General features: G+C 40.0%; 1 protein-coding gene across 2 annotated transcripts in view; it reads right to left on the bottom strand.

Annotated features, from left to right (window-relative positions):
* Nucleotides 1-747: 747 nt before the first annotated feature.
* The window catches only part of VGLL1 (vestigial-like family member 1), a 36,341-nt gene continuing 17,758 nt past the window's right edge, over nt 748-19,330 (bottom strand). The window contains exons 4-6 of one of the 2 annotated variants that reach the window (XM_011948787.1): nt 18,186-18,239; nt 2,456-2,583; nt 748-854 (exon numbers count right to left, since the gene is read on the bottom strand). In XM_011948787.1, coding sequence (XP_011804177.1) covers nt 2,468-2,583; nt 18,186-18,239 — 170 coding nt within the window. In that variant the 3' untranslated portion in view covers nt 748-854; nt 2,456-2,467. Of the gene's footprint in view, nt 855-2,455; nt 2,584-10,957; nt 11,315-18,185; nt 18,240-19,330 lie in introns of those variants that run through there. The other variant, XM_011948788.1, reaches the window with a different exon arrangement.

Genomic DNA, 19,330 nt, shown 5'->3' with positions numbered 1-19,330 from the left:
GTCCTAGGAAGGTATGATTATGGAAGAATGATCAAAGAGATGCACATTTCTGGCTTTGAAGATGGAGGCCGGAGGCCATGAGACAAGGAATGTGGGCAGCCTCTAGAAGCTGGAAAAAGTAATGAAACAAATCCTCCCTAGAGGCTCCAGAAGAAATGCAGCCTTGAGGTCACCTTGATTTTAGCTCAGTGAGATTCATGTAGAAGGATTTCTGATCTCCAGAATTGTAAGATAATAAATATGCGTTGCTTTAAGCCACCAAGGTTGTGGTAACTTGTTACAGCAGGTTAGAAAACTGACATACCTGGTTGCACGTGTGACTAATGGCAGGAGTAGGGGGTGGTCACAGAGATGTTGATTCAGTAGTCTAGGGAAGAACCAGGGGGCATTTATTGTCAACAAGCTCCCCAGGTGATACTGATGTGTCTAGTGGGGATTTGGGGAACCACTGATATAGACCACATAGGTCTGCAAAAGTAACTATCTCTTGATATGGAGACAGTCACTTGCTGGCCTGGAAGATGATCTTGGTAGGTGATTAAAGATGTGTCTGGGGCTGGCCCAGGGCTCCAATCTGGCACCAGTCTTAACTCTACCTCCTAAGTGACACTGTCATTCAACCCATCAATCTGACCTTAATCTATCTTGCCAGCTTAATTTTCAACTGTTCATCAACCCAAATACTCTGCTTAAACCAGACTAATCTAATCACCATCTATTCAATAAGTCTTGGGAATTCTCCCTTTGTATTTTCACTTAAAATGCTGCTATATCCTTGTATCAGTGGGTCTTCCAGAAAGCAGGAGCTGAGGAGTTAAAGGTGTGAGGGATTTATGGGGCCTGGTAAGTAACACCTGCCAAAGAGAAAAGGAAGAAGAATTGAGCAGGCAGAGACTCAGACCAAGATGCAGATCTGACAAAAGTTCAGCCAACTTAGTAGGGGCTCTGGAACAAATATTGCCCCTTAGAAGAGTCCTACATTGGGGCAGAAATGGCCAGGCCCTAGTACCCGTATAATGCTCAACCATTGGCTGGGAACGCCCACAAAGAGCATAGCTGAAACAGATCCTAAGGTGCTAATAGGTGGAAGTACTCAACTAACCACAATTCTTGCAACTGAATGGCAAATTCTTTCTTGAAGGGAGTTCCTGGCAGCACTCTCCATGGCTGCCACAGTTCTCTCTTCTGCTCTTCAGTTATCCAGACCCCATCTTCTTCTTTGAGACACAATATGGCAACTGTTGATAGGTTTTGTCATAGCTACAACATTTATTTCAAAATACAGGCTCACATAGTTGAAAATGACCTTAGGGATCAACTTATTTTACACATACAGAAACTGAAACTTAGAGAAGCAGGGAAGAGGGGCTGTGACTGATTCAAGATGACACAGCTAGCTAGTGGAAGAGCCAGAGCCAGAACCCAGCTGTCCTAACTCTCAGTCCAGGTTTGCAGTAGCATTAGGAAAAGGCTTCTCATCTTTAAAGATTAGTGGAAGGTCACAGCTTTCAACTAAAAGGTAAATATAACTGCTGTAAATATAATAAATAGGCTCATTGACTTACTTCTAAGCATACAGAATCATTAAAATGATGAATAATGTAACTAAACGTACCTGAGTAGATCTTTAAGACTTAATTTATAAATATATAAAGACATACACTGTTTATGTATGTCTTTACTGTTTGTGGGAATGTAAATTAGGTCAGCCACTGTAGAGAGCAGTTTGGAGATTTCTCAAAGAACCAAGGGTTGAACTACCATTCGACCCAGCAATCCCAGTACTGGATACACACCCAGAGGAAAACAAATCGTTCTACCAAAAAGACACATGCACCCATATGTTCATCCAAACACTATTCACAATACCAAAGACATGAAATCAATCCAGGTACCCATCAGCAGTGGATTGGATAAAGAAAATGTGGTACATATAAACCATGAAATACTACACAGTCATAAAAAGTAATGAAATCATGTCTTATGCAGCAACATGAATGCAGCTGGAAACCATTATCCCAAGCAAATTAACTCAGGAACAGAAAACCAAATATGGCATGTTCTCACTTATAACTGGGAACTAAATATTGGCTACACACAGACACAAAGGTAGGAACAATAAAAACTGAGTATTCCAAGGAAGGGAAAGGAGGAAGAGGGACAAGAGTTGAAAAACTACCTATCAGGGGCTATGTTCACTACTTGAGCAATGGAATCATTAGAGGCCTAAGCCTCAAAATCATGCAATATACCCATGTAACAAACCTGGACATATACCCACTGAATCTAAATAAAAACAGAAAAAAACAGTGATAGAGGGAGGAGAAAGATGGCTGAATAGAAGGCTCCACCAATCGTTCCCACCCCCTGCAAGGACACCAATTTAACAACTATCTATATACACACGCATACAAATCTTCATAAGAACCGAAAATGAAGCAAGCACTCACCGTACCTGGTTTTAACTTTATATCACTGAAAAAGGCACTGGAAGACGGTAAGGAAGACAGTCTTGAATCGCTGATGCTACCCCTTCCCCATCCCCATGGAGCAGCTGTGTGGTGTGGAGAGAGAATCTGTGCACTTGGGAGAGGAAGAGCACAGGGATTGTGAGACATTGGATTGAGCTCTATGCTGCCCTGTCACAGTAAAAAGCAAAATCAGACTGAAGTCAACTGACAACTGCCCATGGAGGGTGTATTTAACCAGCCCTCGTTGGAGGGCAATCACCTATCCCAGCAATTGGAACTTGAGTTCTGGCAAACCTCGCCACCATAGGCTCAAGGGCTCTGGAACCCTAAATAAACTTGAAAGGCAGCCTAGGCCAAAAGGACTGCAACTCCTAGGCAAGTCCCAGTGCTGAACTGGGCTCAAAGCCAGTGGATGTGAAGGACATATGATCTACTGAAACACCACCTGGTGTGGCTAAGGTAGTGCTGGCATTACTCCTCTCCTAACCCTAGGCTGCATAGCCCGTGGCTTCATAAAAGACATGTTCCTTCCACTTGAGAGAAGAGGGAAGAGTAAAAAGGGCTTTGTCTTGCATTTTGGATACCAACTCAGCCACAGCAGGCTAGAGTACCACTCAGCGTCATGAGGCTCTCTTTTCAGGCCCTAGCTCCCAGACAGCATTTCTAGATACACTCTGGGCCAGAAGAAAACCCACTGTGTTGAAGGGAAGGACCCAGTCCTGGCAGGACCAATCACCTGCTGACTAAAATGTCCTTGGGCCCTGAATAATCAGCAGCAATACCCAGGTAGGATGACATGGCCTTGGGTGACACTCTGAAACTAGCTGGCCTCAGATGAGACTCAGCACATTCCAAGCTGTGGTGGCTCTGTTGTAAGACTCCTTCTGCTTCAGAAAAGCAGAGGGAAAAGTATAGGAAACTTTGTCCTGAACGTTAGGTAACAGCTCAGCCACAAGGGCATAGAGCACCAAGTGAGATCTTGGGGTCCCTAATTCTATGGCTTAGCTCTTGGGCGGCATTACAGGACCTGCCCTGGGCCAGAGGAGAGCCCATTGTCCTGAAGAATGAGTCCCAGGCCAGGAAGCATTTACCACAAGATGACTGAAGAGCCCTTGGGCCCTAAGAGGACATCAGTAGTAACCTGGCAGTACTCCCCATGGGCCTGTGCTGGTGGCGGCCATGGGGTGTGGTTCCTTTGCATGTAGAAAGGGGAGGGAAGAGTGGGAAGGACTACATCTCATAGTGCAAGCACCAGTTTAGCCACAGTACAATAGAACACCAGGGAGACTTTTAAGGTTTGTGATTCAAGTTCCTGGTTCCCAGATGGCACCTCTGGACCTGCCAAGGGCCTAGGGAAGCTTACTACCTTGAAGGGAAGGATACAAGCCTGGTTAGCTTCTCTACCTGCTGACTGTAGAGCCCCAGGACTTTGAGTGAACATAGGCAGTAGCCAGGTAGTAGTTACAGCAGGCCTTGGGCAAGACCCAGTGCAGTACTGGCTACAGGTCTGAACTAGTGCCGTCCCAATGGCGGTGGCCACAGAGGTTCTTGTGTCATTCCACCTCCAGCCTCAGCCAGCTCAGAACCAGAGAGACTCCATTTGTTTGAGAGAAAGTAAGGAAAGAGAACAAGAGTCTCTGCCTGGTAATCCAGACAATTCTTCTGGATTTTTTCCAAGATCATCAAGGTGATACCTCTATGAGTCTGCAAGAACCACAGTGTTACTGGTCTTGAGTTGTCCCCAATGCAGATATGGCCTAGATCACAACACCAAGATCATACATAACACAATACCAATTGTGGTATAATACCTGGAAAGCCTTCCAAAGACGGATGGATATAAACAAGTCCATACTGTGAAGACTACAATAAGTGCCTAACTCTTCAATGTCCAGACACAGATGAATATCTACAAGTACCAAGACCATCCACGAAAACATGACCTCACCAAATGAACTAAATAAGGTGCCGGGGATCAATCCTACAGAAACAGAGATATGTGACCTTTCAGACAGAGAATTCAAAATAGCTGTTTTGAGGAAGCTCAAAGAAATTAAAGATAACACAGAGAAGGAATTCAGAATTCTATCAGACAAATTAACAAAGAGATTAAAATAATTAAAAAGAATCAAGCAGAAATTTTGGAGTGGAAAACTGTAATTGGCATACTGAAGAATGTATCAGAATCTTTTAATAGCAGAACTGATCAATCAGAAGAAAGAATTAATGCACTTGAAGACAGGCTTTTTGAAAATACACAATCAGATAGAAAAAAGAATAAAAAACAATAAAGCATACTTACAAATTCTAGAAAATTGCCCCAAAAGGGCGAATCTAAGAGTTATTGGCCTTAAAGAGGAGGTAGAAAGGGAGATGGGGTAGAAAGTTTATTTAAAGGGATAATAACAGAGAACTTCCCAAACCTCAAGAAAGGTAACAATATTCAAATACAAAAAGATTGTAGAACACCAAGCGGATTTAACACAAAGAAGACTACCTCGAGGCATATAGTAATCAAACTCCCAAAGGTAAAGGATAAAGAGAGGATCCTAAAAGCAGCAAGAGAAAAGAAGAAAATAATATACAATGGAGCTCCAAAATATGTCTGGCAGCAGACTTTTCAGTGGAAATTTCACAGGCCTGGAGAGAGTAGTACGGCATATTTAAAGTGCTGAAGGAAAAAACCTTTACCCTAGAATAGGATATTCAGTGAAAATATCCTTCAAACATGAAGGAGAAATACTTTCCCAGGCAAACAAAACCTGAGGAATTTCATCAACACCCGACCTGTCCTACAAGAAATGCTAAAGGGAGTACTTCAACCAGAAAGTAAAAGACATTAACGAGCAAAACAAATCTGAAGGTACAAAAGTCACTGGTAATAGTACACAGAAAAACACAGAATATGGTAACACTGTAATTGTGGTGTGCAAACTACTCTTAGCTTAAGTAGAAAGACTAAAAAATGAACCAAACAAAAATAATAACTAAAACAATATTTCAAAACACAGACCATACAATAAGATATAAATAGAAACAACAAAATGTTTAAAGGTCGGGGGAACAGGGGGGACAAAGTTAAGGTGTAGAGTTTTTATTAGTTTTTGTTTTGCTTGTTTGTGTGTTTATGCAAACAGTGTTGTTATTAGCTTAAAATAAAGGGTTATAAGATACCATTTGCAAGCCTCATGGTAACCTCAAATCAAAAAACATACAATAGATACACAAAAAATCAAAGCAAGAAACTAAATCATAGCACCAGAGAAAATCACCTTTCGTGGAAAGGAAGACAGGAAGGAAGGAAAGAAGGGAGAGAAAGCCAGAAAACAGCCAGAAAATAAATAACAAAATGGCAAATGAGGAACTTAAGAAGGAAATTTTACAATTCTTGAAACAAATGATAATGGAAACACAAAATAACAAAACCAATGAGATCCAGTAGAAGCAGTACTAAGAGGAAAGCTTATAGCTGTAAGTGCCTACATCAAAAAAGAAGAAAAACTTCAAATAACCTAAAGGTGCATCTTAAAGAACTAGAAAAGCAAGAGCAAACCAAACCCAAATTAGTAGAAGAAAATAAACAATAAAGATCAGAGCAGAAATAAAGGAATTTGAAATGGAGAAAATAATACGAAAGACCAAAGAAACAAAAAGTCAACTTTTTGAGAAGATAAACAAAATTGATAAACCCTTAGCCAGACTAAGAAAAAAAGAAATAAGACCTAACTAAATAAAATCAGACATGAACAAGGAGACATTACAAATGATACTGCAGAAATTCAAAGGATCATTAGTGGCTACTATAAGCAACTATCTATTACTAAACAGGAAAATCTAGAAGAAATGTATAAATTCCTAGACACATACAATCTACTAAGATTGAACCAGGAAGAAATCCAAAACCTTAGCAGACCAATAGCAGGTACTGAGACTGAAGCCATAATAAAAAGTCTCCCAGCAAAGAAAAGCCTGGAACCTGATGGTTTCACTGCTATATTTGACCAAACATTTAAAAAAGAGCTAATACCAATTATACTCAAACTATTCCAATAGAGGAGGACAGAATACTTTCAAACTTATTCTATGAGATCAGTGTTACCCTGACACCAAAACCAGACAAAGACACAACAAAAAAGAAAACTACAGGCCAATATCACTGATGAATACTGATGCAAAAATTCTAAACAAAATACTATCAAACCAAATTCAACAACACGTTAGAAAATCTTTCATCATGAGCAAGTGGGATTTATCCCAGGGATGCAAGAATGGTTCAATACATACAAATCAATTAATGTAATATCTCATATCAACAGAATGAAGGACAAAAACCATATAATTATTTCAAATGCTGAGAAAGCATTTGATGAAATTTAGCATCCCTTCATGGTAAAATCCTAAAAAGTTGGGTATAGAAGGAACATACCTTGACACAATAACGTCATATATGACAGATCCATAGATAGTATAATACCGAATGGGGAAAAACTGAAAGCCTTACCTCTAGGAAGGAACATGACAAGAATGTCCACTTTCACCAGTGTTCTTCAACATGGTACTGTAAGTCCTAGCTAGAGCAATCAAATAAGAGAAAGAAGTAAAGAACATCCAAATTGGAAAGAGAGAAGTCAAACTATCTTTGTTTGCAGATGGTATGATCTTATATTTGGAAAAACCTAAAGACTCCACCAAAAAACTATTAAAACTGATAAGCATATTCAGTAAAGTTGTAGGATATAATATCAACATACAAAAATCAGTAGCATTTCTATATGCCAACAGCAAACAATATGAAAAAGAAATCAAAAAAGTAATCCCATTTACAATAGGTACAAATAAAATAAAATACCTAGGAATTAACCAAAGAATTGAAAGATCTCTCCAATGAAAGCTGTAAAACACTGATGCAAGAAGTTGAAGAAGACACACAAAAAATGGAAAGATATTCCATGTTTATGGATTGGAAGAATCAATATTGTTAAAATGTCCATATTACCCAAAGCAACTACAGATTCTATGCAATCCCTATAAAAATACTAAGGACATTCTTCACAGAAATAGAAAAGACAATCCTAAAATTTATATGGAACTACAAAAGATTCAGAATAGCCAAAGCTATCTTAAGCAAAAAGAACAAAACTGGAAAAATCACATTACCTGACTTTAAATTATACTACAGAGTTATAGTAACAAAAAAAATGGCACGATACTGAGATAAAAACAGACACATAGACCAACGGTACAGAATAGAGAACCCAGAGATCATCTCTACATCTACAGTGAACTTAGTTTTTACAAAGGTGCCAAGAACTTACACTGGGGAAAGGACAGTCTCTTCAATAAATGGTGCTGGGAAAACTGGATATCCATATGCAAAAGAATGAAACTAGACCCCCCAACCCATATACAAAAATCAAATCAAAATAAAGACTTAAATCTAAGACCTCAAACTATGGAACTACTAAAGAAAACATTGGGGAAACTCTCTGGGACGTTGGACTGTGCAAAGATTTCTTAAGTAATACCCCATAAGCACAGCCAACCAAAGCAAAAATGGACAAATATGATCATATTAAATTAAAAAGCATCTGCATAACAAAGGAAACAATCAACAAAGTGAAGCGGCAACACACAGAATGGGAGAAAATGTTTCCAAACCACCATCTGACAAGGGATTAATAACCAGAATATACAAGGAGTTCAAATGACTGTATAGGAAAAAATCTAATAAGCTGATTAAAAATGGGCAAAAGACCTGAATAGACATTTATCAAAAGAAGAAATACAAATGGCAAACAGGTATATGAAAAGGTACTCAACATTGATCATCAGAGAAATTCAAATCAAAACTACAATGAGATATCATCTCACTCCAGTTAAAATGGTTTTTATCAAAAAGTCAGGTAGTAACAAATGCTGGTGAGGATGTGGAGAAAAGGGAACCCTCATACACTGTTGGCAGGAATGTAAATTAGTACAATTGCTATGGATAACAGTTTGGTGGTTCCTCAATAAACTAAAAATGGAGCTACCATAAAATCCAGCATTCCCACTTCTGGGTATATACCCCAAAGAAAAGGAATCAGTCTATCGATGAGATAGCTGCACTCCCATGTTTATTGCAGCACTAGTCACAATAGTCAATATTTGGAAGCAACCTAAGTGTCCATCAACAGATGAATGGATAAAGAAAATGTGTATATATACACAATGGAGTACTATTTGGCCATAAAAAGAATGAGATCCTGTCATTTACAGCAATATGGGTGGAACTGGAGATTATTATGTTAAGTGAAATAAGCCAGGCACAGAAAGACATACATCATATGTTCTCACTTATTTGTGGAATTTAAAAATCAAAACAATTTAACTCATGGAGTCAGAGAATAGAAGGATGGTTACCAGAACCTGGGAAGGATAGTGGAGATTTGGTGGTGGGTGGGAGGGAATGGGGATGGTTAATGAGTACACAAAATAGTTAGAAAGAATGAGAAAAACCCAGTATTTGCTAGCACAACAAGGTGACTATAGTCAAAAATAATTTAACATAGCTAAAAGAGTGTAATAGGATTGTTTGTAACACAAAGGATAAATGCTTGAGGTAATGGATACCCCATTTACCCCAATGTTATTATTATGCATTGCATGCCTGTATCAAAATATCTCATGTAACCCATAAATATATACATCCACTATGTGCCCACAACAAATAAAAATAAAAATAGTGATAAAACTGTAATCCTTATGAGAATGCTGTAGCCTAGTTCATTTCTATAATCACTAATCCATAAAAATTCATCGTAACATGCTATTTTAAAATCTTACACATTAAAGGAATTGAAAGAAACCATTGTATACACAAATGGGTTGCAAAATTATTTTCAATTGATTATGTTAAACTAGGGAAATAATTAGGGAAAGGTCAATGTTTATTGTTTACATAGGAGAAAAATAACTTATATTCTAGCTAGCATTTATTTGTGGAGGAGTGATTTTATTTTCAGTGTTGTACGTGATCATTGATTTATAGAATGGAAATGTTCTTAAACACAAGTCTCAATTGGATCTGCAAACAACAGTCTTAGCTGAGATTTTAAAAGGATAATCTTTGCTAACAGAAAAAGGGAATTGCCTCCTTTTTGCTTTTTCAGAGACAGGCATCATTTGAGTATGTGAGTGTCCAGTCCATTTGAAGCAGTTGCAATTCTTCCAGATTGTAAAGTCAGGAATGGGTGCGTGTTGGGGGTGTGATGGGAGGAGGCTATGGAGGTCAGAGGCAGCTGCTAAGTCAAAGCCAATTAGGCCACTTGTAAATTTCTCAAAACGATAGAGAAAGATGTGAATGAGGTTTACGGGCTCTAGCCCTATGGAGCCCTGACTTTCCACAGTTTCAAGACCTTGATTGACCTGGTGGAAAAAAAAAAAATCCCACCTCCCCTACTCTCTGCCCAAGTTAGCATCTCACAAGATTATCAACTAGCATGTAGATGAAGCCACACAGAAAACACATAGAGGTCAATTACCCCACCTTTGTGTGTAAAGGGTGGTATACACCTTGTATGCAAAGGGAGGGAGTATTTTTTTAATTGCAAGAGTAAAATGCCAAAGTGAGACAAAGAAATAATTTTCCTGTTAGCTCTTTGTAAGTAAGGTGGGAAAGGAAAAACAAGATAGATATGAAAAGCCAGAAATCTGAGTCTGTGATTAGTATCAGTTGATGTGAGCAGGAATTTACCTGCTTATATCAGAGAAGCGAGTGTTTGTCTCTTAGGAACAGGGAGTCTTTTCTTTCCTCTTTATTAAAGTAGAAAATTTATTACTGCTTTCAGTTTTATTCAAGAGAGAGCTTCCAGGGGTTTGCAGGGAAATGTTATCAGATCACCCAACCTACATAATATGCCAACTCTATTGGAATCATTCTTTCTTTTCCCTAAACTGTATGTTAAGAGTTCACTTCTGATGGTATGTATTATCTTCTAACACAGATGAATCTTTCTAGAGTCAGCCAAGATAAACACACACTTCTATAATTATGTGCTACAAGTGCTCTAGAATCAGTCTCCACCCTGAAGTTTTCCAACCATCACCTAAAGAAGAACATGGATTTTGAAAGTAAATAACTTTGAAAGAAAATGTACTCCTTAAGCCTTTTTTCCTCTTACTGAATATAGGAAACATATGTAATACACTGGAAGATTTGTTCTCTTTATTTATATAGTAGATGGGAGGGGAAAATATCTAAGAGCCATCCTGATATTAACTTAATATCCTGATATTAAATATTGCAGTGGTGAGAAAAGAGCACTGAGTTCAGAGGCCTGGATTTCAGTGTTGGCTCTGCTACTGGCCATGTGATCTTAGGCAGGTCATTTAGCTTCTCTAAACCTCAGTGTCCACATATATTAAATGAAGATAATAATGCCAATATTAGGGTTGCTGGAAAATTTGAATGAAATGATGGATGTGAAAGAAATTAGAACCCAGAATAGCACCATCCAAAAAAGTACAGTTTTATTATTATTCATCAGCTGAGCTGTTACACAGGAGCAAGCAGGGTGTGGATGGGGAACATTGACAGCGGGGGCTTCTGGGATTTTCACAGTGCAAGTACTGAGCTCATACTAAACACGAAGCTGTTTAACAGATTAGGGAGGCAAGTGGGTTTGAGCAGCTTTCATTTTTATCTGGAACAATCTGCAGGGATGTCCTGCTGCCGTGTCTTAGACCAAGTGTTGTCTTTGTCTTCCAACTTGACTAAAGATGCTGCAGGTATCGATGTGGGTGGCCCCAGTGGTTTGGTGGTGTAAGTGAGTATTTTCCAGGTGTCTCTAACTCTGAAAGAGCTAAAGGAGAAGTTACATGGTTAATGAAAGCCAGTTAGACCCCTATAGAAGGCTGTGAGTCGCCTCCAGGGTGCAGGTGAACACCTGTGGGATGTCAGATACCAGAATCCTCAACTTCAGAGGAAGGGAAGGCAGAAACTCATGGAACTGCATCCAAAAAATGCTCTGGATGCAGAATAAGTTCTGTTCCAGCCACAGGGCCAACTTGTGATGAGCAGTTCACTCAATTCCCAATAAGTAAGTTCTCAGATTTCTCAACAATTGCATTTGGGGGTCACTTTGTTAGGAATGAGAAACCAAAGTTTTCAAGTGAAAGTATGTCATTCATCAGGACCATTCATGGAGACTTTTCAGCTTCTTTTCAGACTGAAAATGTAGGAAACCCACAGCCTCAACCTATTCTCACTGGGTCTTTCCCACCCTATTTTCATTTTGCTTTTGGTAGAAGCAAGAGTGAAGTTGGTCACAGTCTGGTTCTGGCTCAGGCTGGAAAGCTTCAGGCTGTTCCTGTGATCTGCATTCAGTTGGAAAACTGGGACGACCCCATAGGATATTATGTGATCAGTCTTGATTAGAAGGACCCTGCTGGGGGAGCATGAGAGGAGTCTGATTTCTAAGTAATAGGGTCATGGGTGCAGTAAGGAGTGAGAAGAACAAGCAGGTGGGCCTCTATGCTCCCATCTCAGAACAGCGCCCTTAATCATTTATATATGCTGAGAATTCACTTAAGTTTGAAAAGCCTTGCCATAGGGCATAGGTGCCAAGGAAGAGATGTGCACAATTTTAGGAAGGGCATATACTTGCTCCTGATTCAACACTTAGAAAGAGGAAAGAAAACCAAGAAAAGAACAGTGATGTCTCTAGACCCTGTAGATTCATAGTAGAAAATCATAAGCAAGTTGGAAAAAAGAATTCTCTTCAAACTGAATTTCAATAAAAGAACAGATATTTTCTTATCTCTGGAGACTGGCTTCCTGAAAAATAGAATAAGCATGAGCTGACTCTGGGGTCCAGTGAACCCAGGTTTGAGTCCCGGCTTACCTCTGCCTATCTGTGTGACCTTGGGCAAGTTACCTAGCCTATCTGTCCTCCACTTTACTCATGTCAAATGGGGATATTAATAAGAGCTACCTTCTAAGATTCTAGTGAGGATTAAGTGAGTTAAATACATATAAAGGGGTTAGAACAGTGACTGGCATACAAATGCTCAATAAATGTTTACTATTATTTTGTTAAAAAGGCAATGTGTCTATATGTGGTAGAGTCAAATTATTGCATGGTCAAACTGCACCTTAGCTTGGTGGGTAAGACCAAGGAAATTGAAGTCACTGAAAACTGACTCTGGCACTCACTTTGACTTTGGACGACTCACTTAACCTCTTAAGCCTTAACTTTCCCATCTGTGAATGAGAATAAAAGCAGAACCTGTGTTGCCAGTAGCTATTGGTTCTTATTTTGCTTCGCTGCCATGATTTTTGTCACTCTCTTCATTTCTAATAACCTTGTGCTTCACTCTACCTCAACCATCCATTCCCATGGTCACACCCTAGACTTTCTTATCATTTGCACAGGGGACCCTTGTGATCTCAATTTCAAACATCCACTCTCTAGCCACCTCCCATGTCACTGGCTTAAGTAGTCTTATCACCATGTTTTCACATAACCTCCAATCCATCAACCTCCATTTCCATTGACATCCTGTCAATGTCCATCTGCCTCCATTTCCTTCTCTGTGCAGCTTAGACACTACGTTCTGTTGTTATGATCACTAACTTGCAAACACCCTCGACTCCTTTTCCTTACTCTCTATCGTTCATGCTCACTTGCCACAACCTCACCCCTAGATGAGCGTCCCCATTTGCCTTCTCTGCACATTACACTAACCTAACATCACTGATGAAAATTGCACAACACAGCTGAGAGTTCGCACTTCAAATTCATGAGCTTGGACTTCAGATCACCACCCAGAAATCCTACTTATGTTTGTCTACTATCAGGCTTGCTTCTATCAGGCTACTATCAGGCTTTGCCCAAGAAGACTTTTTCAAACTTTCTCACTCTCTTTAAATATCCCACACTCTTGCTGTCTTGCTCCACAGTTGAATGAGAAAATAGAAATCATTAGATTAGTACCTTTTAGTGTCCTCACAAGCAAGCCTGAAAATCAATTTTCGTCTGTGTCCTTATTAGCTTTCTTTTGTATACTTTCAATGACAGAACAGCCCCTGTTCTTATGAAAGGTCAATGCTTCTACATGTCCCTTCTGTCTTTTCAATGACTTCACCCCTCAAGTTATCTTCATCCTCCTGTATTGGATCATTCCCATTATCATGCAAAGAGGCTCTAATATTTGCCTTCTTAAAAAAAGACCTTCTCAAACCCCATTAGCCTCTTTAGCTAATACCTTTTCTCTCTTCATCATTTCAATGTTAAATTTCTCTAAGAAGCTCCTTGAATTTACTATTTCCACTTTCTCATCTCCGGTTCACTCTTCAACCCACTTCAATCTGGCTTCTGTCCACATCACATAGTGAAAACTGCTCTTAACAAGGCTACAAAAATCTCTGATGCCACATCCAATAGGAATTTCTCCTTATTTGACCTTCTTTTATTTGATCTTTCCACAGCCTTTAACACAGTTGATCACTCCTTCTGTTTTGAAACATTCTCCTCTTTTAGCTTCTGTTATATGCCACACTGCCCTGGTTCTTCTCTTATCACACTGGCTACACCTTTTCAGTCTCCTCCGTTGGTTCCTCTTGTCCCCAGTCTCTAAATATTGGCACCCTCCAGCCCTCTTTCTGTGGCTCTCCTCTCTTCTATGTCTACATCCTCTGCCTAGGTGATCACATCCAATGGCCTTAAATACCACTTATGCACAGGACTAATATACATCCCAAATGTTTACCCAGACTTTCTTCACTTACATATACAACTGTTTAAAAGGTATATCCACTTGGATGTCTTACAGGCACCTCAGACTTGACATGGTCAAAACAGTTGTGTTCTCCTATCCATTTGCTCAAACAGGAATCCTGGGAGATAACCTGGATTCTTCCCCTTTCTTTGCCATTCCTATTTAATCCGTTACCAAGTCCTAAGAGCTAACCCTCCCAAATAGATCTCAAATACCCCTATCTCTGCTGTTGCCACCTAATCCAGGCTATCATCCTCTCATGCTTCTTGCCTCTTTGTTTTCATTCTTCCCTTTCTCCAATGTGTCCTCTACAGAACAGCTTTTGTGATCTTATCAGATGCAAATTAGATCACATGTAAAATCCTTCCATGGCTCATAAAGTCACTTAGAATATGAAATCTCAATTTCCAATGTTACCCATAAGGCCCCTGCATTACCTGGCCCCTGCCTACCTCTCCAGCTTTGTCTCATACCACACTCTCTCTTTTCTCACTCCACTCCTGTCGCCCTGGTCTTTTTTTTTTTTTTTTTTCCATTCTTCACACACATCTCGGGCTTTTGCAGGGACAGTTTCCTCCACCTCCCTCTATCTCCACTGTAATTCTTCCCAGAGCTGGCTCTCTCACTTCATTCAGGTCCCTGATCATACGTCACTTCCTCAGAAAGGCCTCCCTTGAACACTTTATCTAAAGTTGGCTCCCATTTTTCCCTATTTCAACACTTCATGTGTTTTCCTCACTCCACTTATCATAACTTGCAAATATTTTGTATTTTCCCTTTGGGGGTGGGCATGTCTTCCCCACGAAACTATTAACTTTATGAGGGCAGGGACCAAGACAATTTTATTCACTGTTATATCTCCAATGTATATTATAGTCCTGTGTCTGGCAATCAGCAATATCAACTGTTATTATGATTTGTAGCCATTGAAGCAATACATAACCAGCATCTATTTCTACTGACCAAAAGATAAAATCAAATTCACTAAAACTTTTGACCAACATTTGTGAGACTCACCTCCAGAATGTCTTTCTCCAAGGTCTCTCTGACTACCCTTCTGGCTCTGATGACTCTTCTGCTCCATATGCACTTGCTTCATAGATGCATGACAGCCCACATGAGGGGACTAGGGCCATGTTGGAGGGGCAGGAGGAGACTCTGCCTCCCTTCCTTGACAAATATTTTTCTGGAGCTTCACATAGGAAATCTTTCAGAACAACCTAAATCTCCACTGAAAGGTTCATGTAGTTCACTTTGAAATGAAGTTAATATAAATCATATAAAGAATAAGACATGAGGCTAGGTGAGGTGGCTCATGCCTGTAATCCCAGCACTTTGGGAGGCCAAGGTGGGCAGATCACCTGAGTTCAGGAGTTCAAGACCAGCCTGACCAACATGGTGAAACTCCATTTCTACTAAAAATACAAAAAATTAGCCAGGCATGGTGGCAGGAGCCTGTAATCCCAGCTACTTGGGAGACTGAGGCAGGAGAATTGCTTGAACCTGGGAGGCAGAGGTTACAGTGAGCCGAAATTGAACCATTGCACTCCAGCCTGGGCCATAAGAGCAAAACTCCGTCTCAAAAAAAAAAAAAAAAAGAATAAAACATGAAGAGCCAACTGAGTCTCATGCCAAATGTACTCCCCCAGGAAGTGGGGGAGCAGGATCTGGGCAATGAACAAGCTTCCCAGGTGATTCGTACCATCAGGCAAGATTGGAAGACTGGTGTCATGCTTAAGAGCATGGGCTTTGCTGGGTTCCGTTGTCCTTTTACTTGGAGCCCTAGGAAGTCCCTTCTCTTCCTCTCAGCTCCATGCTACCTCCCTCTGCCTGGGGCCACAGTGGTAGAAGGGCGGACTTGGGCCTGTTGGCATAGCCACTTTTCCTCAACTACTCTGTGCAAGGGAAGATCGTCCCCTACCCCCTTTCCCGAAGGCATATTTTTCTTTGCTCTTTTGCTTGCTTTCTGAGCCTTCTGCATCCCCCTTCCTTTATTTTAGGATAGTACCCTTGCCCCAGATAGACAGTGAACTCATTTGTGGTAAAATAATCTCACCAGTGGCTAATTTTCACTGTTGTACACTTCATTTAACTTGGAATTGTTTTTGATAATTTTATGACACTGTGAGAGCAAAAAGATAATACTGCGTCTGCCACTTGCTGCTGTGACTTAAGGCAAGTCCTTTCACCTTTTTGAGATCCAGTTTCCTCATCTATAAAATGGGGATATTCATTCATTCAATCACTATTTGCTGAATATAGGTTGAGTAAAGCACCTAGGACATATTCATATACACCTCACAAGATCATGGTGGGGACTGAGCAAGATGGAGTATGTGGTATGTGGCTCATAGTCAACACCCAATACATGTTGTTGTTGCTGTTAGTTTTAGTCTATGAACAATTTTAAGCATCAAGTTATCAGTAATTCTGAGACTCACAATAAATAAATGTAGAAACTATTAACAAGTACTCAAGAAACACCACAATCCTTGCCTTTCATAAGTTAGGAGGCCAGCAGAGCTCATTTCCTTGGGCAGAGACTTATGTGATGTCTGCCTTGGCCATGCTTAGGCTTTTGAACCAGCTCTAAATGAATCTCCTCATGGAGGCATGGCCAATTAATCACCAGGGTTGGTTTTTGTTTTGTTTGTTTGTCTCTCACACAAGGGCATCAAACAGAATAATTTTTACTACATTGGAATAATTTTTACTGCATTACTACATTTTCTTACCGTTTCCTTGTTAAATGCTCTTTTATTGTTTCCAGCATTCACTCATTCATTTATTCAACAGATTTGTATATTTCTGTGCCAGGTGCTAGGGATACAGTGGTATACCTCTCAAAGTCTCTGTCCTCATGGGGTTGACATTCTAGTGGGATCTATAGATTTCCCTCACCCCTACTTCACACCAGACTGTCAAATCCCTGAGATCAGGGGTTGTGGTAGTGGCTTTTCCTTTGGATCCTCTCTATTTTTATATTTTATGGAGATGGGGATCTTGCTATGTTGCCCAGGCTGGTCTCTGACTCCTAGACTCAAGTGTTCCTCCCGCCTTGGCCTCACAAAGTGCTGGGATTACATGTGTGAGGCACCATATCCGGCTTGAGTCCTCTCTTAAACACAGCACACAGAGCACAGCTTGGGGCACACAGGATGCCCTCCAAAAAAGACTTCTTGATGGTTTAATGTATGCCGATGCTCAGAATAATGTGCCAGCCATTATTCTAAGCATTGGTGTACATTATTTCATTTACTCCTCACACCTCACCCTATGAGGTGGGCACTATTTTATGCTTATTTGACAAATGAAGCTACTGAGGCATGAAGTGGTTAAGACATGTGACCAGGTTCCTGAAGCAAGTAAATAATAAAGCTGACATTTGAACCCTGAACCCGGGTCATGAAGATCCTCATGTCATTCCACCCAGATTGTCCTCTTTTGTAAGTTCCTACTGACACCACTTTCAAATCGAGTGTAGAGCTCCGAGTCCTGGCCTCACGCCTCAGTTGACATTTTCCCTGACTGCAGAGTCCTGGGATGGCCCTGTGTACTAGGCTGACAACTGAACATCTGGGACACAGCAAGCAAATCCTCATCCTCATGAATTTCTTAATTTTTCTGAGTCACCTTGGCTACTTCAGTTAAGTCCAGCTCAGGTTAAAAAAAAAAATAAAGAAAGAAAGAAAAGAAAAAAGAAACTAAGGGCAGTTACTTCTATAGCAAAATAAAATTTTATAAGATAAGAAGCACATACACTCTTTTTTGAGGCTAAAATGAAACAAATTGTATCTATGAAAACACTGAGTGGTAGAAATAAGGCTCCCGTCCATTACTGAAGACTCTGGGTTTTACACTATCAGTGTCTCCAGTAGTAGACAGAAGCCTTATTCCTCAAGTTCGTTCTCAAGATACAGACACACACCATCAAAGGCTGGACCAGATACCTACTTTCATTTGGAAGGCTGGTACTGGCAGATCCACGAGATACATACAGTTTCTTATCTAGGAAAGAAGAAAAAATCATTATTGGAACTGAAATTTCTAGGACTAGGTTAGAAAGTGCCCAGTAGCATCCCAGGGGCCTCACATTGCCTGGCCCTAAGTTTATGAATATCTGGCATATTCTCTCTTATCAGATGCTACAAAAACAGAGAAGCTTCTGTTTTTAAGGTCCACCATCTTCCAAGGCAGTGTTCCTTATTAGGGGTCACTGACTTCCTCAACAGATCCTGGACTGCCAGTCACCAATTAATACAACTGGTGTCAACATGAGTAGAGCATGAAGACTTTGGGGATAACCATTTGTTTGTGAACGTGTCTTGAGATTTCAGGAATAGGACAATGCCTGCATTATAGTTTCACCATGATGTGCCTGACTTACAGTAGATGCTCACTAAATATTTGCTGAATTGGATTTGAACTGTAAAGAGTTGCTATGTTTGGAAGGTGATGATTTCAGCCATCTGTGTTCTAACCAACTGTTGAAACAGGGCTCTGCTGTGTGTATGCACAGCATATACACAAGCACAGTTGGCCTAATTTTCCCTGTGAATCCAGTAGGAAAGGACTTTCGAAAAAGAGTAGAGGGGTAGGAAATTTCACAGGTTTCCCAAGCATGACACTTCTATGATTTACTCCTTAAGTACATTCCTAATCAAATTCTAGAAATGACAGAGTGGTATTTTAATGGGAAATTTGTTTGCCACATTAGAATAGAACACAGTGCCTGACTTAGGTAGGCTATGCTGAACAGGCCCTTTGTTTACTATATGCTTAGTTCAGTGTAAAGACAGCTTCTAGTAATTTCTTTCAGGCATGGAACACTAGAGCCACACTATGTATGGACAAGGAAGCTGCAAAACAAAATTCATCCAGAGTACAGAATGACAGAGGTTGCACACTTGGTTCCACGAAACTATAAAATATATATATATTTATAAGTGTTTCATATGAAAGGCAAATCTTGCAACAAAGTAGGTTGATTTTTTGGTGGAAGTATAATTAATGCCAATTCTTCCCCGTTCTTTTACAAAGAAGGGAGCCTTGTTTTCTGATGGATATTTTGCATCTGGTAGGCGCTAATTAAATATTTG

This window comes from Colobus angolensis, unplaced genomic scaffold (assembly GCF_000951035.1).
Source record: "Colobus angolensis palliatus isolate OR3802 unplaced genomic scaffold, Cang.pa_1.0 Scaffold283, whole genome shotgun sequence".
NCBI classification, from domain to species: Eukaryota; Metazoa; Chordata; class Mammalia; order Primates; family Cercopithecidae; genus Colobus; species Colobus angolensis.
The sequence above is the reverse complement of the archived record's forward strand: the minus strand, read 5'-3'. Positions and strand labels throughout refer to the sequence as shown.